Here is a 23,646-nt window from a genome sequence, read left to right as displayed (position 1 = left end):
CTTTCTGTATAGAAGGATGAGCCTAACCTGTCTTTGTCATTTCAGTGAAGAGGCAAGACATCTAAGAGGCTAAAGGCTATTCCTAAACACACTATATAGATATAGCCTTTAGCAATTTTTCACTCTTAAGGCTGTATAACCACTCTGTCAGAAGCAGTAGGCAATTAGAAGGTCTAAATTCTACCTTTAACATTTCCAATTAATAATACATAAATAACAATAGCATAAAGGCCTTCCTCCCCCATTCTAAAAAAATCCAGAAGTGAATTATAGCAACTGGATAGTGAAGAATGTGCAAGGATTCCTGGGCTGAGGCATGAATTAAAACAAAGGATTTAAACAAAAGTACCTTTATTAGTAGTAAAGGAAAATGTGATATCTAAGAACTGTCAGATGAGAAAATTTTATACAAAATGATTTTTAAAATTTCAATCAGAAGCTGCCTGTAAGGAACAACAGAATGATTTCACAATTTTGAATGCCATAGGCAACAAAGTGGTGATGCAATCTGATAACGCAGAAAGAAATGCACAAGGAAAAAGTAAGTCTAACTATACATACACAGGCAGGGACTACAAAATAACTATTGCTTCAAGAAGAACAAAATAAAGAATTAATATTAGACAGCTCCCTAAAAACACCAAGTCAAGCACTCCATACCAAGTAAAAATGTAAAACAGGATATTTGGATGATTAAGAAAGAAACTGTAAACAAAATAGAAAACATATATATATATATATCACTGTATAAATACACTGTATCGCTATATCACTGCATAAATACATCATACACTCTTATGTTGAATAATTCATGCAGCCCTGGTCATTCTATTTCAGAAGAAAGAAGGGCAAGACAGAAAGAGACAGAAGAAGGAAGTAAATTCACAGGACCTAGGACAAATTCAGCCTGTTAAACATAGTGGCCCCCTTGATTTAGGAAACATTTGAACTGTACATATTGGATACAGAGCCCTGAAATATGTCTGGAAGTCAACAGCTGAATGCATCCCTAATCTGTAGGGGACAGTGGAGGCCTTGTAACTGTACCCCTACCAAGGCAGGACACCTGCCAGGTATGCAGGGCTATGTGGACTTGTGGTTTCAGTCAGTGCAGCTATTCTTTCTTTATGCACATTTAAGAGTAGTCTTAGAAAAGCTGATAAATAACAATAGGAAAGGATTGGCAGATAAAACATAGGTAAGATTAACAACAACAAAAAAATAAGTAAAATAACTGCGCTGCCTGTTACTCTCAGAATACATTATAGTAGTCTCCTTTTTTCAGCCTTTTTCCTTTAACACCTACCTACTGAGGTAGCTGGTATTAAATCCCCTTCCCAAATCATGCACCAAGTTCAGTGTCTGAACTCAGAAAGTAGGTCAAACTGCAGTTTTCAGAGGTTATGACACCTTTTCCAATGGAAATTATCTTGGGGGAGCAGGGGGGAAGGACAGAGGTTGGGAACGTGCCGTACAGTGGAATCCTGCCTCAGAAACAAATGATGGGTACACACTTTTTCCATACCTGCTATCATGCCAGAAGCAGGGATAAAATTATGCAAAATCTGCAGTTTGCTTAAGCATAATTAGTAGAAAAATTAACTATATTTTGATATTGCTTTATGCTGAGTCTTTTATTGCAAGAAGTTTTATGCATCTGAGTTAATGGCATTCTTTCAAATGCTTAAAAATTATATGTAAAAAATTCTGTATTATATGGAGATACTATAACACTGCTTTGCAGCCTCTTTTTTAATGATATGTGGACTTATAAAACTTTGAGCTACATTTGATATTGAGAGAAACTTAAGCAGGGTAGATTTTGTAAGTTGACACTGTGCATATATTATTTAAATCCAGTATTATTTCAACAATGGTAGAGACAAATTACTGAGGTGGGCCTGATTCTTCAAGCACAGCTGAGCATTGTGTTAACTTGAATATGCAGCATGCTCTTTAGTAGGTGTAGTTTCTATAGTGAAAGAGTAGGTCCTGTAAACCTCATAGTTAAAATGGTACCCTGAGATGACAAGAGTTTAATTAACTTAAATAAAGTTCATATTGAAGACAATAAAAAAACCCTGTATTCGACTATTGCTGCCATCTGAGAATCCAGTAAGCCACTCTATACCAAAATTTTCAAGATAATAATGAACTGACCCAACGAGTTAAGGACTTTTGGTAATATTTCAGCTATGACTTTCAATTGTCTCCTCCTCATCTAGATGAATCATTTGAATCCTATCCAGAATCAACAAGATATTCTTAAACAAGGCCATTGTCTCCACATGACAATACTTAAATTATTCTACTGCTAGAAGAGACTAAAAATGGGCATCATATTATAAGGCGTCACAACGACCAACTTGATATCACTCTGGTGTACACTCAAGATGAATGACTCATGCAAAGCTGCGTTACCCTGAAGGAGAAGAAAAACTTATCCAGTGCTGTCCTCTAAGATTTGTAAGAAAAAGTACAATGCATAAGTACCTACAGTACCATAACATCAATTCTTTGTGGTTGGAAGTACCAAGCAAGAAGTATCTATAAGTAATAGAATACTCCACTACGAGCAGTAGCCTCTCAACTGTCATACCAGTACATCTGGTAAGCTATAACTCTGTCTAAAAACAGTTTCACTGGAGACAGAAAGACCTGAGCCTTTCCAGCATGCTTTCTGATAAACTTTCCCAGGCAAAATCTAAGAGCTATGAGCAGGATTTAAATGGGGATAGTCTGCAGCAAAAAAAAAAACACCCAACTTTCTGTAAGCAGATCAAATTAATATTCTCAGAGAAGTTGGCAAAATGCCTTTTATCAGGGAGACATAGAAACTGTTTTTGCTCTTTGCAGCCTAATCATTAGACATGTCTCAACACTGAAGCAGAGGAGAAGGAAGTGAGGAAGAGATTAGACTGGCCACTTTGCAGCTTTCTTACTCCCGAAGAATTCTTACCCTGGAAATAAGGGTAGTTTAAAAAGTATGACAGATTGAAAATGGCAATTTTCCAGTTTCATTCTAAACCCACCAGATTTCTAGAAGAAAAAAAATAGCCAAACTAACATAATTAAAATAATACCCAATTTTTCAGAATTTGTCATGGAAAATTATTAATTTTTTTTTTATTGAGCAAAATCCCTCTTATAGCTTTCTGTAATACTGAATTGATTGTTTTCGGCTTTAAAAGAAACTGATCAAATATTTTTCTTCCCTGTTTCCATTTCACTGTGGATGTTACGATTTCTGCTTCTTTCTTATCTGGAATGAAAGGGCATTTGAAAATGTCCTGGATTGGTGGAAGTATTGTATTAGAATTTTGCTAAGTATTTCTCAGCAAGACCTATTTGTAAGTAGTGGCAAAGACTCCCATTGATTTTTCTGTATGAGAAAGGCTAACAGGATGCTCTTTGCTGCTTTACCAGCAGCAGCATCAGTAGGAGTATATCTGTATCATACCAGCTTAAACTTCTTCCCCAGCAGGATCTTTGGAAATGGTTGATTTAGCTGCTTCTCCTTCTCCTTTGCTCTTCTATATACATATTTTTTTGTATAAGAGGGGAGCTAGAAAGAAGATGGGGAAGCAGGGTTATATTAGTATGAGGAGCTTCCAGGGCAGGCTTCCAGGGCAGCTTTGCTGGCTCTTCTCTCCCTAGCAGCATCGCCATGTCCTGCTTCGCCATCCTCCTGAAATCATCATGCTCTTCAGATGTGGTCTTTCATTCTTGGCATTAGTCAGGTGTGTGTTCTGGCCTCTCCCATACACCTCTGTTTACTCTTCCTCCTGTTGCCAGTCTGTTCCTCCCTTCTTCTCCATTCCTTTCCATGCTTCTTTTCTACATTTCCATTCTCTAATCCCAACTACAGTCCTTATGCGCTTTAAAAAAATGCCTCATAGCGTTCACTGTGCCTCCAAACCAACCTCATGATCTTATGGTTATAACTCTTGTTTTGCTTCCCCTTTCTGCTTCCTTTGTTTCCTGCCATTATGCCATTTCTATTCAGGCTGTCATCTCTTCTGGAAAGGGATTTTTCTTGTTCTCTGTTTTGCAAAGCACCTGGCATGTTTTTGATTCTGTCAAACAAATAATAACAACAATATGAAATTGGCAGTGCAGCAGAATCCTGATATCAGGAAGTAATAGAGGCAAAACACACTATCATTGTCATTGCCATGTATACACCAGTACTTAACAAAATTTCTCATTACTAGCTAGGTAAACATCAATAAACCCAAATTTTCCCAAGCAAACATCTCTAACATGGAGGAAATGTAGTTGTGCTTCATGTTGGATCTCAATGAGACACAGGGTTATAATTGACAATTTCAGTATTGTAAATGACGAAAATAATAAGGTGTGGGGTTTTTTCATATGGGTGTTTGGGTATAAAATTAAGCACTAGGAGAAGATGTCAATAACTTCTTAAAACAGGAAGCTGGAAGAGGGTAGAATGAGTGTGTTCAATTTAAACTCTGCTTAATTAAAAAAGCATACATATGGTAGTTAGATTCTATCATGTAAGCTAATAAAGCAGACTCTCCTTTAGTCTAACTGATATTATTAGAAACTCTCAGTATTGCTGAAGAATCTTATAAAACATTTTAACTGAACTGTCTCAGTTATTACATGATATTAGGCACCCCAAGATAGCACTTGTTACTTGTATTTGTACATTGTTAACCCAAACCCAGGGCTTAAAAAAGAAAAGGAAAGAAAAATGTGTGGATTTTACTGTACTTTTAGTGACAGGCTCACCATATGCAATCTCTAAAACAATATAGCTTTAGGACTAATGGGTATAGGCCAAGACCAAATAGAAATTATTTTACATATGGTTAGCAATCACTTAACTAAATTATTTGAAAATTCCTGAGAGAAAAGTAATGTATTACAGACATTGAGACAAGCCAATGTAACACTAATACTAAAGAAAAATAAACCAGCAGTGGAATATCCCCCTGCCATACTAACTAATATCCTTATTGTTGTTTCTGTAGTAGTACCCATCATTCCAGCATATGGATTAGATTATTTAACAGTGTGAATCAAAGGGAAGATACTCATTCAAGAGAAGAGCATTATTAATACATTGTAGCATGCCATACATCTCTGTCACCAAACTGGACAAAATGGGAGAAGATGTTTTATGATAAGCTGAGAACAGGATCTGACAATATTAATAGTTGTAATGTCTAAAAAAAAAAAAAGAAAAGCTACAGGAATCAATCTGATGGAGGGGCAGAATGGTTTTTTTATTGTCTCTAGTGATGTGTCCTAAGGATGAAGGGAAGGTATTAACTAAGCTAAATCTCACTTCTATGAGGCTTTTTTTTCACCTGCTCTTTGAAGCCCAAGAAGTGCAAGGAATGTATGAGAAAATGCAGCAAAAAGGAACTCTGAGGAGAAAACCTTTCCAAAGGAAGAGTATTTTGATGTTCAGTTTCTTTTTGCTTTTTTTGAAGGCAATTAAGTCTTTGAATGAGTAAAAATGATTGACATGTGAATTTATTCAAAGTTAAAGGCAAGTGGTAGTCACATAGATGCATAGATATTTCAGACTTCACCTTACATTTATATTGGCTCAGTCTCTACTGACATTTTTTGTCAGCACTAGGATGAAGATCTGCATATTAAGAGATTCATGAGATAGTGTACGTGTACCCTGGATTGTGCCATGACTTTACTCTGGGATACACCTGATTCTCGCTGGCAAGTTTAACTCTCGCTGGCAGTGAGCAAATGCAAGCTAATATATATGAGACATCCACAAATGAGAGATGAGGATCCCTGTGTGACATAGAACAAATCGATCTGGTAATTTCCTTGGAACTGTATGACCCAGCTATTCATTATCTTAACACTTCATCTTTAGCTGCCCTGCTGTCCAGTGTCATTCAATGCCTGAATTCGATATTCTGTCTCCCTGGACAGACATAGAAAACTAACACTGTTGGGAGAAACGGAAAGCTACTCAAGGACAGTGGATAAACCAGCTGATAAACTCTGCTGAGGTGACGACAGCACTTCGGTTCTTGTGTGGAATATCTATATGGTCTGATTTAGCACTCATTTACCCAGTCTCTGATACATGCCAAGGAATGCCTGTAGGCAAAATGGGACAAAACTAGTATACACACAAGTTACCACCCACACTGTAACTTCCACAGAAAGAAAACTCAATGAGAAATAGTTCTCAAACAGTTCTGGGTATGTCCATCATGTATCCTAGCAGTAAATCTGGATGCGCCCTGGGAAAATACTTTTCAGTAATTCACAGTCCCAAACCTTCTCTGAAAGTAGATGGCTAAATTCACCATTTAAACAGGAAACACATGTAACAAAGGATCAAAGAGATCACATGCATTTTATCTAACAGTTGAGCAATAGCAGAATGGTATGGGAAAATGCGGTGTCTGCAGAACAAAATATGTGGGTCATGACAGGCCCACTCAACCTCTTCTACGAAAAGACTCCATTTTACTCAGAACAACAGTCTCCTCATTCCCAGAATAAGTTTAATACCAACTTCAGAGGGGATGTCTGGAAGGGAAAGGTGCTTCAGGAAGGGAAGGGATTCTACAATTCATGAAGGAATTTCGGACATAATTTTGGGTTAGGATTAGCCTAACCAACCGTTTCCAGGCAAACAGCTGCAGCTCAAAGTATTTGCCATGATATAAGTACCTACAGATTCTCCCCCTCCCCATAAGAAGGCTGAAAGCATCACATTGGCCTTATACACCACCTTCCCACAGCCCAAAGCTGTAGAATCAGTCTTTCTCTGTCTTTCTCAATAAAGAGATTTGTAAAATTTTCATATGTTCTTAGAATAGAAGCAGGCCATTTATCAAATCACACAAAAAATTTAAGGTGAACCTTTTTGGAAACAGATGTAAAAGGATGCCAGATAGGTGCTACATTTCAATCAGCTGTGTATCCTGAGCTATAGGTAGTCATGATTCAGCTGTCAATAAGCATCAGGGTAGTCAGTTTGTTGGGTTGCTCTGTATTTACACTAGAGAAGGAAATTGAGTGATCCAGTAACAGCTGGATGTCATCTTTGTGAGATATGTCCGTACTTTCAGCAAATGGCTTCTAATAATATGTATCATATTCATCTGCTTAGTAGTGCTCAGTGATCTTAGCTAACAAGAGCTTACATCACCAAAAGGTCTTAAATAAAAAAAACACTAGCAACACAATAGAACTTACGGTATTTGCATGTAAAAGCATCATGAAATATACAATATCCATTCCTCTATTATTTTAAATTTAAATAGCAGCATCTGATGTTAAAAAAATAAACTCAGTTTTACACAATCCTATTTCAAAATACAAGTGTAAAAAGGGTATTAGCTACTTTGAAGGCTTACTATGTAAGGATTTTTTTTCTTTTTCCACAATTATCAAGATACTTTACTATTCTGAAAGCAGGTAATATTTCTAGGAAATATCTCCACTCTTTTTCAGCAAATAACTCAGAAGCAGATAACACAGGTAAAGCATTAGTTTCTATATGACTTTCATTAATGCAGCTATATTTATTTCATAAAATACATGAGAAATAGGTTTTATAATAGTATAAAAGAATGAAAAGGGACATTTCCTCCATTTATTATGGGAGTATAACACCACAGAAGGTAACTCTTTCCTCCCACTGCCCTGAAATACTCCCCTCACCAGCTGTTTTGATTTCTACCACTGATCTCCCTCTTAGATTGTATTGCCAATAGAAGGAATTGTTGTTCATACACAGACACTGCATTTTCTGTTGCTGGGGAACTAAATGTTCCTTCCTCACTGTTACCTTCTGCTTACCTCCTAATATAGTATGAGTGCTGCTAGGTAAGTAGTAATTACTAAAGCCAGCTGGGGAGAAACAGAAGTAGAGCATAAAAAAGTTTCCCTTCTCATGGCAGGGAAAATATCCCTTAAAAGCCAGGGGCACCTCTGCACAAGAAAACAAACATGGAGACATGCAAAGGAACTTGGGTGTTGTTATACAAAAGTAACAACCACAGGAAAGATATTGTCTGGCCAACTGCAATGTGTATCCCATGTAGGCAAGCAATTTAATAGGGGATGAGGCAATTCATGACAGAGAATTTAAACAGACAGCACACAGCCTGTTTGGGATTATTTTGGCAGCAAGCAGGAAGCGTCAAAGAGGATTTGTGACTTAAAAAAGTTTAAGTAATATAGGAATTAAGAAAATTATTTATCTTGAAAAGAGCACTACAAAGAAATGCCTGAAAGCTTGCTTGCTTATTTATTTGTTTATGTGTGTATTTATTTATTTATTTATTTATTTTCCCCCTCTTCCCTTCCTGCTTTTGGCAGTATGTTAACTGGAGTGTGTATGGAAGTTATAGAGCAAGGTGCAGACTTTCTCTCCACAACAGCAATCTACTTGTCCGTAGTACTGAGGCCCAGTACTATATTAAAGGAAAATAGTTATTAAGAATCCTTCTCAGCACCTCTGTGGCCCAATTTTTTCCTGTAAATCTATTTGTCTGTATTTAAACTTAATCCTATCTTCTTCTCCAGCAGTCCATGATGGTGTAAACACTGGCTACTAGAGAAGAAAACATTGCTATTTTGTATTGAGTAATGTAACGGAGGTCTTAAGCTGCTGGTTGATTAAAACAGCCAGGAGAGAGACCTGAGGTGAAATGGACTGAGACCAAGGGCTCTGCAACACAAAGACGTTGAAAGTGAAATACAAAGATTGCCCAAAGTTGCCCATAGGTCCACCCCCTCCTCTCAGCCTTTCTTTCCTAGCCAGAGTCCCCACACTCTACTGAATCATTTCCCCCTCTTCTATTGTCCGGACCCATTTTAGTCTTCCACTGACCTTACATGGAAGCACCAGTGTCACCAAGACCAAACTGAATACATGGTTTAGTCTTAGTCTCATTTTGTTATAGAATTAACTTCTTATTTGTTTAGGCTTATGGACTCATAGGTTTTGCATTTGTGGTATAGTTTCGCTAAGAATGACAGAGGATATCTGCTACCCAGAAAGCTCCATACTTTGGTAAGTAGAGTGTTCCACAGGGTGTGGAACCTCTACACACAGGCTTCCCATAGACCCATCTCTTTCACTTTCTGAGCAAAATCTGGAAAGAAGACCCCTGAGAAAACAAATCTGAGATTCTTGCACCTTCTTGCACTCAAGCTGCACATGCATTCTTTACATAGGCTGGTTGGTCTCTGAGGAAAGGAAATTGATGGATGTTTTCCTGCAGACAACTTAAAAATGGACACATAGCGCTTCAGGTAAGCCAGTGGAAGCTAGTGTAGTAAGACAGGTTGAATGACAGTGAAAAAATTGCCTGAGTAATTTTCCTACAGACAAGAAATGTGAAGGATCAATGTGGATACCTGTTATCTATAATTCTGTCTAACCTCTTTCAAACAAGATTTGGATGTCCGGGTAAAACAGATGATTTTTCTTCTTAGTGAGACAGCATCATTGGAACCAGTAGATGGTTTCTTGATATAAGAGAGAAACTTATGATTTTCTTGGTAATTCTAAGGAAACAACCAGAAGATTTTTTTTGTTGCACTTGATAGACCCTCAGCATTCCTTCCTTTTATTTTTTTTCGTTGGCACAAGAAAGGAAGACTTTAGTTATGGACTTTTGGCTATAATGCCTCTGGTTTATAAATGACTCAAAATACTCAGTTGTGAAATTCTAATACCAGTAGCACACATAAGCCTTTGGGCATAGCTGTGGCTGAAACACTGAGTGTGCTTTTCAGTGGTAGTAATATCATGATTCATCAGATGACCTCTAAACTGTAGGCTTTCATTATTACTATTATTATTATTATTAGCAGCAGCAGCAGCAGCAGCACAGTTCTAAAATCAGTTATTTGTTTCAATTAAATGCAGAAGCCTTCGTCCATGGATGAATAGATTTTCTGTTCCTGATTTTGCTCTTCTGGCACTAGGCATTATGTCTTGTTTTGTTCAAGATACATTTGGCTGGCTACACAAGTTTTGCATGGTGCATCACATCTTGTTCAAAGTCTATCAAGACATTTTGACTTTGGGTTTTTTTTGACCACTCTAATTAGACATTAATTTCACCCAGTTTGTGTAGTATCCATGCTAAACCTCCTATCATTGCCCTGGACCTGAAAAGAACTACTCTAAAACCTCCTGAGTGTACATAGAATCAGAGTCCATGCTTTAATTTCAGGCTTTTAATGTAAAATTTCCCATTCATGTCTCTTTCAAGTTTGCTTGAATGAGCTGTGTATTACCAGTTGCTTTCCCATCTGCCTCAGTTTAGTCTCTTTGTCAAATTCCAATCTGTCCTGAGGAAAAAATCAAGAGTACTAAAACCACTCCATACTAGTTTATTAAGTATTTTTTATTAACTGTGCCTTTTGACTTAAAAAACCTCAGCAGTCCTTAACTCCCCTGCCAGTAATGTCTTGCAGAACCCTATGACTTAGACTCACACATTCTGAATGGCTTCACAGACCTCTCTTTCCACTCACTCCCATCTTCTCACTTTCAACCAGGTACAAAGGTGAGAGGTTTCTTCTTTAACTTTAACCTTTCGTAATCTCACTGGACATAACCTACACAGTCTGTATAGCATATAAACTCCACATGATTCCTTTCACTTTCAAGCTGCCTGACCCTTACCCACCTTGAAAGTGCACTGAGAATTTAATGGATATTACAGGCACACTAATTTTGTCCCTTAGCCTGTCCCAGCAGACTTTACGCTAAATGCATGCGTCAATTATCCTAACTTAAAAATCTCACAAAAACAAATCCAGAGAGGAAAAAAGTCCCACAAATGTAGCTTGCATTCTGCCATTACTCTTTAGTCAGGATATTGCAGATTATATGCCTATGGTTTAATCTCTCATATTTTTCAAATCCTTATACGGAATGTGTTACAAAAATGGTGAGCCCAGTTATACTTGGCATTTCAGAAGTTGGATTCAGTTTTTGTTTCTTAATTTTTGTCTTCTTATTCCCAAACTTTCATGCTCCCTACTCCTCCTTGCCCCTCCCCAGTCCTTTTCGCAAGAAATTTAATTACAGAACTGCCTACTCCCAAGTAAATAAAAGGCTGCACTATACAAAGAGTGAAGATCTCTGTTTTAAAGTAGGTTTGACAACCCTTAAGGGAACAGGAGAGAAAATATAAGCTGTTGCACAGAATTTCTTGTTTTACTAGAAATTAATTTGAGACTACAACTTTTGAGTAGTTTTGTGAATCCCAAACCTACCATCTGCAAATCCGTTCCAAGTTAGCAGGGAAAAAAAATTGCTTGTTTCTACACACCAGTTAATCCATAAGACATACAATCCTAACAGGTCTTGAACATGCAGAAACCCTGCTGTGCTAGTTGCTCAGCAAATCATAGCACCAACTGCCTGAATAATCCTGTAGCACCTGCTGCCAGAATTAGTGTTAGACAAGAATTTGCATTGTATTTCTCTTAAACTGGCCTTGTAATTCTGTCTGGGAACTGTTCTCTTCGACAAGCATCCCAAATGTCACTTATTTAAAATAAAACAAACAAAAAAGCAACAAACACAAAACACCAAATTCAGGGAGGAAGATATCCATTTCAAGCTGCATGCAGGGAAGTAACGCATTAATGATGTATTAGCTCTAATGTCACATATAAAAATTTTAAAATGTGAAATAACCCTTTTTTTGGCTGAGTTGGCTTTCACTCCTCACACACAGCCAGTGGATTGCTTCATGCCATTACTAGGCAACAGAATGCTTGCTGAGCCCACCCCTTTGGCAGGATGTCTCAGTATTGCTTGGTATTATGGCTGCAGCGACATGATCGCTGTCTCAGTAGTAACCCCAAAGTTGCAGAATTTAAATCATTCTCAAAATCACTATATAGGAATTATTTAGAAAGTTAAGGACAAATTATTATTTTTTATTTCAATTACTAAGAAATAAATGTAAAAAAATACCAACAACAAAACAAAATAAACCCCTTCATCCCCCACAGTAAAGCAATAGTTTCTGTAACATTCAAAACAGTGGAAACTATTTACCGCGTATTACTACTAGTGGAGAGAAGTAAATTTAATTTAAAATCATTTTTTCAAACTCCCTCAGTGGATGCCAGGTAACTCCGCCTTAAACAAATATTTAAAAAACCATTTTAAATGGAGAATAATACAAACAGAGCTCAATTATTGAAATATTAAAGGCAACATTCAATTTGAGATACATTTAAGCATCTTTGCCTCCTGGAGATTTTACATGGCAAGGCTTTAGATAAACATGGTTTTGCAAACAGGAACTATCATATCTGACCACATCACCTCTGGACTGAAGCAGTATGTCAGCAAATATTTCTGAGTATTTAAAATATTCGATAAGTGTAATTTACTAGGCAGGTCTTCCTTAGAGCAATCAAAAATGTTTTCAAGAATTAATACCCATTTACAAAAAGCATTTAGACAATCTGGTACAAATCGCTGCCAAAAAAAACCCAAACACCCCTCTTCATAATAAAGCCCAGTTTAAATATATTCTGGGACATACTAGTAGTGGAGGAGCTGCCTTTCTATGACAGTAAGCTTGCAGGAGAAACTGTAGCAGCCAAGGACATATACGGTAGGAATCACCTCACCTAACTTTAACTATCTAGACATTAGATGCCTAATTTAAGCTAATCATCTGGGTTCCCTCTATGGGTAATGGAGATAAGCATTCCCAAAGGGAGATTCATCCTGCTTGGTTAAGGCATCTTTCTTTTAGATGCTTGTAGAAGGATAAAGTTGAGAAAGATCAGCCTCACTGACAGCCTGAAATTCTGTCTTTAGTGATGTATAATTTCCAAATTCAACGAAATTAGGCCAGAACTGAATTAATTTCTTTGTTTTGTCAATTAGCCTTCAATTCTCCTTCCAATCCAACTTTTCTTTAGTTCCTCCCATGAACATCAACATTCTCTGGCAATTTATTTTTCTTACGCTGGACTATGTTTTCCTGGAACCTGAGGAACTGCAACCACTGTCAATATGTTGCTGCTTTACCGGTTACAGATCCATTTACATGCATGTGCTCTAAATTGCAGAACAGATAGATATGATAGGAGTATTGATAGTGATTGTGCTTTCTGGGTCTACTCTACCACTTTCAAATGTGTAAAAATCTGTGGCAACGTTAAGGCAGTCAAGGTATACAGATGAATGCTAAAATGTATTTACTATTCGAAGAAGATGGCTTAAATCAAACAAGGAAAACTAAAGAAGAAATACCATTAGGGCCCTTACTTTTACACTTGTGAGCCTAGGTCACCAGGCATGCTTCGAGGCCTCTGTGCTTCAGAACACTGAACAAGTCCTAAAGGAGAAGCCTGGCCTCAACTCTCTCACATTTACGGTTCGTGGGTTCTCAGCAATACTAGCATTGCTGCATCACATCTTTAATTACCAAGCCCTTAGAAACAATAACCAAGATTGATAAGGAAGCAGGTGTCTGAACTTAGACTCCTAAATACATGGTGGGTGCCTTAAGCAGCAGCAAAACTGACAAGCACCCTGTGCAGTTGCCCACAGATGCTCACCCCACTAGTGAGGCACTTAGCATTTCTCATAACACAAAATGGATGTTTATTAATTAAGAGTGTTCCAAAGGCTACACAAGTGCCTTGGCCAAGTGCTTGCATGCACTAATTTCAATATTGGGCATGTAGTCTACTCTGAATCTTACTTCTACAGCATTTCTAGAAAATTAATTTTACTAGTTAAAAAACCATCTTGAGCTGCATACATGAAAATAACTCCATTTCTACTGAATGACAATCTAATATGAAATAAGAATATTCACCTTTTTTTCTTACTCTGCCCAAATCCAGGCAATAAATTAGGCTTCTCAGCATGACTGTAAAGTGCTGTGAATTGTATAAACAATCATATATGGACACTGAAAAATAAACCTTATGCACATTGCATTATAGTTCCAAAAATATATTTACAGTCTATTACAAAGATTACAAATGGAAGTGTCTATGTAACGGGATTATGTTAGTTAAAAGCTTTTTACAGATTTTCTTCAATAAAAGTGTGGGGACAAAAATTAGTATAACCAAACTGATTTTTCTAATGAAACAAATAAATTAAATGACAAATATAACACTGTACAGTGATCTAAGAAGGGGGAGAAAAAAAGGAAGGGGGAAATGATGCATTTCAGTTTTTGTTAACTATCTTTGGTCCTAAATGTGGGAAAACACATTATGTATCACTGAATATACATGTTTGTTTGTGATGCTCTGCAAGAAAAATAGAAAAATATAGTGCATTTTCAATGTATTCAGAGCTCACTACACATATATGTGTGTACAAAACAAGACAGTATAAATAAAATTTACAAGTTTTACAAAGGAACATTTACAGGGTTTTTCTTTTGTTTTTATTTTTTTTTTTTTGTGTGGAGTGGATGCCCACATTATCAAACAAGACCAATTTATGACTGATGACTGATCCCTGGGATCTTTCTCTATCAAAATCAATAGAAGCAGCCCAATCCTCTTTGGAAGTACAGCATTTCATTGCTGGGGTAGTTCACAATTTTCAGATTTTTTTTAAAGCATTTCTCTCTGGTCCATATACATTCCTGCAATATCTGTAAAGACATCATTCATTATTGCTTATGGTAGTTAAATATTTTAATCAAACAAAAATAATATATAAGTAAATGGCATAAAAAAGGTATTCAGTTGAGCAACTACTCATGCATCTGTGTTCCCGATGAATGACTGTTGTGTCTGTGTGAGCCCACACACTCACATTGTTCAGAGCAGCAAAAGCTTGTAAAAAACTTGAAAATTTTGAACTGCCCCTTGCCTCATGCTCTACAGTTCTCATATAAAATCTATGTCCTTATTCTGATAGCTGGACTTCCTCAGCTTAAACTGATATAAAATATATGCCAGCTATTTCTCTCAGATTTGCTAAAGCAGAGTATTGAAAAAAAAGTGATGTGCTCAGATTAAATGGTTTAGTTAACACTGGAGAACTGCACCCATGTTCTGAGACACTCCTACAATCCCTTGTCCATTCAATGCAGTGCCTCAGTAGGTTTACAGTTGTAGATCTACATCTTAGACTATATCTCACTTTCACTCTAGTCCATTAAAATCATCTTGCAAACAATTTGCTAAAAGTGCCTAGAACTACTTAGGGGTCATTATTGCTTTTCCTTTTTTCTTTTATTTTTTTTCTCTTTTATTTTCTTTTAAAAGATAGTATATGTGTAACCTTAAAAAAACTCTTTAAAAAATATCAGAGCTCTTGGCAACTTGCATTTTCCTGACTCCCTGCCAATTAGCTAGCCATGTCAATACGGTGCTGATTTAACAAAAGTAAATGGCACAAAAGGATACCAAAGTTTGGACAGATATACATTGCTTGGTCATGATTCTTAAATCTCTAGGAACTCAAGTAATCCTTCAGAGGTACCCAGTGTAGTAGTGTGTCATAGAATTAGCACTAAAAATGTCCAAAGATATAAACACCATACTAAAAGAAAGTCTTTATGAAGAATAAACACAAATGATTAAAAAAAGATTCAGAAATCACAGATTTAAGGAAAATATTTTGTTGAATTCAACAATAATATCATGATTTTATCTGACAAATATATTCTTTTTTAATTTCTTTTATGTACATTTAAAAAGTCTATTAGATAAAAAGGAGGTTAGAGAGCTCAAGGTGTTTGTATGTTTATTCAGGTAGTACTTTGTTTATTGTCACTGCTGTTTTCCTTGCCACCACTGGTGGATCCTAATTCCCTTTTCATAAAGTCTGGTGGCACTTAGGAGTTCAAGTCTGTAGGTGCTTCTTGTAGCTCTTCTATTCACTGCAGGAAGGACCCAGGAAATCAAGTGTCTTCTAGTAGCACTTCATATATACTGAAGGCCAGTGCTGTTCTCTCAGTCTGTCACCTCCCTCATAAGGGAGAAATGTCTATCACACTTGGATGCCAGTGCCGTGTAAATGTAGCATTTGTGCTCTCATAGTCTGAATGCTGCTCATGATTTTCTTTTGATGACCAACCAACGTGATCCCTAAACTCATCACATCCCTGGGGAAGATAAATGCGTACATTGTTAATTTTTCAACTTAGACTGCTACGTATGGTATTCAACTGTGAGTCAAAGGTACGTAGTGGTGTGGGCTACAGGTTTCTAACATTGAAACTACACTGGAACCTCAACTGAGTATTGTGAAGTTCATATAGACGCTGTTCAGCTCATCAGAAAGGAGTGCAATTACATGGCAAATGTCATGTAATTACACTGTGTGTGTTTCCACATCTGAGAACGAGGCCAGGATGTTTTGCATTATAATCTTTCACTGTGGCTTCTAAGGGCACCCAAATAAAGAGACACTTCTCTTGCACAACACATCTGGTGGCTTTCAGGACAAAATTATGTGTAAGTACAAGATTTTGGGGATCACATTCTGCTTCCTAAAGAGATGCCTATAGAATCTCTGCATATTGACCCATACCCATCACGCAAATGAAAGAGGAGCAGCTGCTTCAATTCCACTGCTAGTGGTAGTGACCTAGTAGAAGGTTGTGGCCTCTGATGACAGTTCCCAAGCTATAGGCTGAGAACCCTAGTGACACCCAGCAGATAACAGTAGCATTGCAAACTTGAGAATATTATTTAGAAACTTGTTTAGAAAAACACTGCTCTCTGTAAGAGGAATTGCGTGTGTTTGGCAATCACCCGGACAAGAATGCTGTTTGCAGAGTGCCAAGAAGACCTGTTTAAGATGGTCACACCAATACAGGCCATGCTCGCCTTCAGAAAATTGTTTTGCTTCTATGGATTTTTATCCTGATGCAAAGTCATTTGTTGCAGGGTACAGACAGCTTCCAGCCAATTAGAAGAAAATTCCACATCTTCCTAGTACATGTCTGGAATAAGGTACCAATTTGGTAATAGAGGCAAAGTGGTTCTTTTCCTATACTTACATATTTTGAAATAGGTCACATTCTCCCTAAAATTCTAGCCCCTTGGTGTTATTTCAGTTGGTCTCAAAAGCAGAGAAAAAAGTGATGCCACACATAAGTAGCAGGGTATTTACCCTGTCATGGGATGCTCTAGTAGAACATCTTCAGCTGCTAATCCAACTGGCTTAACCCCAAGTACCATGTTTATACTTAGGGTAAAGTTTTAGAGTTGAACATTGTGTATTGTTTTACCTAGAAATTCCCTAAATGCAAGTTAAACATGCCCAGTACTAACTTACTCAATAGTCATCCTGGCAACTGATTCAAGAGAGTTGTAGCCTGCTGCTGTGAAATTATCCTTATATCTTTCCATCTTAATAGCTTGTAACCATTCGCCTACGGAGCAGAAAGTGGTAAAATCGGGAGTGTTCTGGTCCAGAAGAGGGCTAATTGGTCTATGGAGAAGGAAAAAGGAAAGTAAGTTGTTTCCAAAGAGAGTAAAACATCAGGGAGTATTTAGCAAGGTGAGAGTCAAATAAGTTTGGAGTATTAAAAATGTCGAGTAGAAAGTAGTAGACCTTTATACACAATTCAGATTATTTCGCAAACAGCTCTTGACTACTCTGTAGCTCACAATATGTATTTCCTAAGCTTTTTGACATAAAGGATGAAAGATCAAAGTGAGTAAAATCAGCCTAGTGGGCTATTACCAACAGAAAATCATCCTTATTACCTAGCATGACAACAGCTGCAACTGAAGTTGCTGAGAAAATAAAGATGCTATTCTTTTAAGCATTGTAGAAAAAAAAGTAGAAGCTATTCCCATTATTCAATTGTATGGGACAAAACAAAGACAAGTAAAGAGCAGAGACACAAAGTAAGTTGCTTAAGGTCACACAGTAAATCAGTCAGTAGAAGAACTGGGATCAGAACACAGGCCAACTGATTTACTAGTGCAGTGATCTAAAAGATTACCATGATTAAATAATTCACCTGAAATGTATGAAGAAGCCATTAAAAGCTACGCCATGAAACATAATGAGATGCAATCACTAGAAGGAGTTAAAGCCAGAAAATGATAGATAAAAATCTAGAGTGCAACGTCAAAGTACATTGGCCAAGTATGAGTATTAATTACTATTTCTACTGTAGCAGTTCCTAGGGTAAGGGACGCATGATATAAAACTACAGTAAATGATGATTCTTGCCCACTACACTTTATCATTTTAAGAAAGAAGGAAAGCAAAGACTGCTAGTGGTGAGAGTGTGGAAAGTGACAAGCAGGCAGTAGTTTGCTGAGAAGTGTGTTAGTTCCATGATGTTTACTTTATTTATTTTGGTTACTTTTTAAGAAAGTGCTTTTTGGCTTTGTTCAGCATGGTAAAAAAAAAAAGATGTAAAGGAGGGAAGGAAAGAACGGGGAACAGAAGGAAGGAGAAACTGAAAGACACATGGACTAAGTGTGAATAGGAACCAGCCACCAAACAGAACGCACAGAACCTAACTATGCATACCACCATACAAACACATAATACAGATTTTCTTACCTGCTACAGGTTCCCAGTGGAGTTTTCAAGCTATTTGGGTTTCTAATCATTTTGTCCAGAATACCAACTATCTGTTCAAATTTTGGCCTTTCACCACGTTCTTTCTGCCAACAATCTAGCATCAGCTGGTGCAGTCCTGCTGGGCAATCCATGGGTGCTGGCAAACGATAGCCTTCTTCGATTGCTTTTATAACCTAGTAGCCAACATAGTTAATCATTTTTCATCAAGGGATATTTAAGAAATATATATTGCTACCTAGTTCAAGAAATAAAAGAAGAAAAAAATCAATAAACTAAAATTTGCCATTGCTGTTGCAAAAATATGAGACACTTGTTTTGACACTAGCCTTCATGTTTTCAAATAATTTTCCTGACTTTATCTTTAGGCTTATTAAGCATATTGTTCTATATGTGCAGAACATAGCTGTATTACCTAGTCAAGTGAGCAGCAGGGAACAATAATTAAATTCACCATGGGAGCAACAGATAGATTGATAAATGGAGTTATTTCAGAAAGCATTATTACTTGCCCCAAGGCTTTTATGAAAGAGTGTGTGGTAGAAGCAACTGACTTGTAAATGGATAGGGATCTGTATATGCACATATGAAATACAAAAAGCCTGGAGAGATTATAAAAGGATCCAAGAAAAATATTTACCAGACAGAAATTGTTGGGGAAAAAAGTTATATTCTATGTCTAGCCATATTACATTAATGATAAAGTAGCAGAAATGTGCCACATGAGAGAGAAAGTCCTGGCTGAATGGTATTTAAATATATCACCTAAAACGAAAGCTAGATTTAATGAGAGATGCTGTTAGATGGTGATACGATCAAAGGAGAGTGTAAATGTCTGAATCAAGAATTACACCCACCCTTTGACTTCCTTAGCCAAGTCCATTTGGATTTAAGTAAAAAATAAAAATGAGTAAAGTAAAATCACAGGAAACTGATGTAAAGCTTGAGGGCAGGATAAGAAAGCACATCAGGAAGCAAGGCAGATAAGAAAGGGTTGTGGAAAAGGGCTAAAACATTGTTCATAGGGGATTTCACATATACTGACATTGACTGACATAGCAGTGTTAGAATTGCTAAGGAAGGGTGCTTGTTTCTGAAAGGTAGTGCATAGGACTGCCTTCTCCCTTAGTTTGTACAGAAAACAAGATCAGAAGTTATTCTGGATGTAGCCCTAGGAAGCAGATCTGGTATGATAAATAAAGTTGATACATATCCAGGGTTTGGTGAAAATAATAACCTCAGATAAAAAAAAAATTCCATAGGTTGTGTGAGAAAATTCAAAAGCAGTGTACTGCAGAGTAGACAGAACTGCAAAGAATACAAAATGACCTTCAAAAAGCTGTTTGAAATCCATGATTGTATCAAAACCTTTTGCAGAAAAGAAGTTTTGTGAAAAGAGGAGGCACAGTCAAGTTGTAGGGCATTTACTGCAGGTTTGTGTCACAGAATGTCCTTCTGATCTCAGGAAAGTTGCCTCATCTCCCTGGGCCTCAGCTTTCTATCTGTACATTTAGAATGTCAGTACTGTTTTACAACTTAAAAATGACTGAGAAATATTCAGTTCCTGCAGTAACATCCACACCTTGAAGAATAAGTGTGGTGACCTTTTAGAGACAGTGAGGTTATCTGGCAGACAGGGTGGAGAGAGAGGCTTTCTGCAGAAGACCAGTGAAATTGGAAAAAAAATACTATATAAGAAAGAAAATATTAGAAGTAAAATTAAAGATCTTTTAGATCAGTATTAACAGAAAAAACAGAGGAATAGCTCCTTATGCTTAAAAGTAGCACTGGAATAAAAGTGAAAAATAAGTCACAGTGTGTATAGAACAACAGGTGTGTTATGAAAAGCAATGCAGAAATTTCTGATCTTTTCAAAGTTAAAAGGTATTCAATCCCTTGTCCATGCTACATATGATTTACTGCAAAGCAAGCAGTGGCTTAAAAGGTCAGAACGCAGAGACAATCAATGAAAAATGAAAAAGTAGGTAACACCACCGCCAACAAAACCACCAAAATATCTTAGACTCTTAGAACTGGCAAACCACCTAGATATGACTATATCCAATATAGTAAGGGGTAATGAAAACATGAATAAAAGTATCATGAACAGGACTTTTCCACATTCACTACAATCTGCAGAGAAGCCTGAAGACAGGTGGAAATCAAGGTGATACTATTTTTAAAAGATTTTGGGGATAGTGCAGAATCACGTTCTTTGATATATATTCTGAGCAAGAAGGATGAAACTGGGAAATAAGAAAAAATGAATTCTCTAGGATGGATGGAACTGCTGGAAATACCCAGAACATTGAAAAAAACATTCTAAGATATTGATAATGTTGATAAGTAAAGGGTTTTTTTTGTTTGTTTGATTTTTCAAGAAGTTTATAAAAAACTTGGGCGCGTTGAGGGTTACTACAAGTGTCTACTCTGCTAAGAAAGGTATGGGTCGAAATCTAAAAATCAGTACTCCAAAATAATGGAACAGATGCAGGAATTTTTTTTTTTTTAAATAAGCAAAGCTACAAAGAGGACACAGCTGGAGTTCCTACTAATAGAATTGATTTATAATATTTACACTTAACACAATTTGCTTTCCAAATTCTGCTTTTGCTGCAAAAAAAAAGGGAATACTGTTACAAGTCAGCTATGCTTTCATCATAACCAGGCTATCTGAGGATGTAAAGCAGATTAGAAGAGGGTTAGGTCTGCTCACTGTATATAGTGGTTGCCGACAAAGAACTATTAAATATGGGTAACTGCACGATGTAATGTTATCTCTCTGCTTCTGGGTACATGTCACAAATTAATACTCATAATAATAGTAATAAATCCAGGAGTACAGCAAAGAAAAAAATCTGTAAGCCAAACACTTGCCCTTTTCTTAGGAACTAATCTGCCCTAGGGTCAGTAACCAACGGAATGTAAGAAATGGTAAATGCCATCAGTCTAAGAGGGGAATAGGGTGCAGTGCAGCAGTTTGAAGGCTACTATTACCAGCGAAGATTAAGCTGAGGGTAGCCCAATGCTCAGAAAAGTTGGGGAGATTCTGTGTATCATCTGTGCTGAGTCCACTGTGGCTTTGTGGGGAGCTTGTAGGATGAGTGTTAGTCTGGTGCACCCTAGCTCCAGGTTGTTACTAGAATGAAGAATTTTGCTTAAAAAGAGATCACAACACAAATTTGTATCCTTCATTAATCTAAAACGATGACTTAAAGGAAGATGGGCAGAATTAAAGAAATACCATCTAAAGATCCAAGGTCAAGGAGACATATTCTCTAGATCATGTCTGGCCTATGACTACGCCCACACTCAATTTGGGCAAAATGATACATTTAAGATACATAAACTGCCTGAGTGTATATGTAAATTTGACACATTTAGCACTTTTTTATTCTAGTTAAATACTCCCATTTCTGACTTTAAAGGAGAATAAATAACTAATCATAAGATGATTTTAAATTTTTGCATCATTGATTTATCTATGGGATTGGTAGGATGGGTTGTATATTTTGGAAGGTATGTTTCAGGACATGCTTGAAGGTCACAGCATACAAGAATATATGAAATTATTTTACCAAGCAATTGATACATCTTTTAAATATGTTCTATTGCAGGTTACTATGAAAGAGGCTAAAAAGAGATGAAATAGCAAGAAGTGGTAATTAGTTGCTTTATGAAATGGTTCAGAGATGTGCTTTGCTGGCAGTTACCAACAGAGAAAATACTTTTCAAAATCCAACAAGATGTATGAAGATCTCTAAATTTCTCCCCTATTTAAAAGCTTTTCCTTATTGTTCCCTGAAAGATAGGTAAGGTTTGCGTCTGAGGCATCTTATATTCCTGTCAGACTTTTTATGTTTGAATCTAGTACAGAAGGAAGGTGTCAAAAGAAATGAAAATCTACTGAGTGTCCAGGGAATGTAAATATTTCTCTTTCTCTGCCCCAAGGACTTGTTTGCCCATATTTTGACAGTCCATGAAATCTTTGACACTGAGACCTGTCAAATATTAACAACTTTGCACTGTGCCAAACTGACTCATCATTTACACTTTTATCATTTTTTTTTTAACTTTGATATTGGTCATTCAGTAAAAATATAATAATAATAATAATAATAATAATAATAATAATAATAATAATAATAATAACAACAACAATAATACCCCACTCAAGCACCTGACCTGAAGAACTGTAACTGATACTCTTTCTGACATCTTTTTCACCTGCTTGGCCTTTTTCTATGTTCTTTCTATATTAATAGATACTCTTGTCAGAAATCACAATTAAAACCCATCTGCTCTATTAATGCTGACCTGTTGCTCTGGGTCACAATTTATGCAAACAAGGATATTGTTAAATCAGCATAATGAACTTGAAAAAGCCAAAGTAGGTCATTAAACTCCCACTCAGATTTTCAAAAAATTTTTTCAAGTCATTTATCATTGCTCTGAGGTTAGAAACTTCAGAGTAATTTTTTAATGGAAAAATAAATAATTCTTCCTGTGCTTAAGTGTAATGAAGTGAAGCACACTTATAACTATTTTTGAAGTTCCAATTTTACTTGATACCTACAACATCCACACCGAAAGAACAATCTACAGATTTAGGTAGAAAGCAAAAGCTCTGTAACTTTTCCATTTTGTGAGAACCCTACAGTATTTTAACAAATCTTATTTCTAAATCAATATTTTAAGTATGTGTAATGAAACAGATATGTATGTATTAATAAGATGTAATTTTTGTTTTTCATATACACACATATCCACTTATGCACTCTCACAAATGGACTAAGTATAACCTACATCTTGATTTGACATGTCCCAGTAAGGCCGTTCTCCATAAGACATTACTTCCCACATAACTATTCCATAACTCCACACATCACTGGCTGATGTAAATTTGCGGTACTGGATGGCCTCAGGAGCTGTCCATCTCACTGGAATTTTTCCACCCTATAAAAAAAAAAAGAAAATAAGGAAATTTTCTTTTTTTCTTCACAAAATTTCCATATCATCTTCTGTAGAGAGTGTTTATAATTATTTCCAACAACATCAAAAGCAGTACTTATATCATCTGCTACAGTTGCCTGATTGCACAA

General features: G+C 36.6%; 1 protein-coding gene across 5 annotated transcripts in view; it reads right to left on the bottom strand.

Annotated features, from left to right (window-relative positions):
- Positions 1–2,557: 2,557 nt before the first annotated feature.
- Positions 2,558–23,646, bottom strand: part of EPHA7 (EPH receptor A7) — a 173,396-nt gene continuing 152,307 nt past the window's right edge. For 2 of the 5 annotated variants that reach the window (XM_069851178.1, XM_069851175.1), the window contains exons 14-17: positions 23,351–23,500; positions 18,527–18,720; positions 17,279–17,434; positions 2,558–4,076 (exon numbers count right to left, since the gene is read on the bottom strand). In XM_069851178.1, coding sequence (XP_069707279.1) covers positions 3,881–4,076; positions 17,279–17,434; positions 18,527–18,720; positions 23,351–23,500 — 696 coding nt within the window. In that variant the 3' untranslated portion in view covers positions 2,558–3,880. Of the gene's footprint in view, positions 4,077–14,411; positions 16,101–17,278; positions 17,435–18,526; positions 18,721–23,350; positions 23,501–23,646 lie in introns of those variants that run through there. The other 3 variants (XM_069851179.1, XM_069851176.1, XM_069851177.1) reach the window with 2 other exon arrangements.

The sequence above is a fragment of the Phaenicophaeus curvirostris genome, chromosome 2 (genome assembly GCF_032191515.1).
Source record: "Phaenicophaeus curvirostris isolate KB17595 chromosome 2, BPBGC_Pcur_1.0, whole genome shotgun sequence".
NCBI classification, from domain to species: domain Eukaryota; kingdom Metazoa; phylum Chordata; class Aves; order Cuculiformes; family Cuculidae; genus Phaenicophaeus; species Phaenicophaeus curvirostris.
Note: the sequence above shows the minus strand (reverse complement) of the source record. Positions and strands in the feature narration are given on the sequence as shown.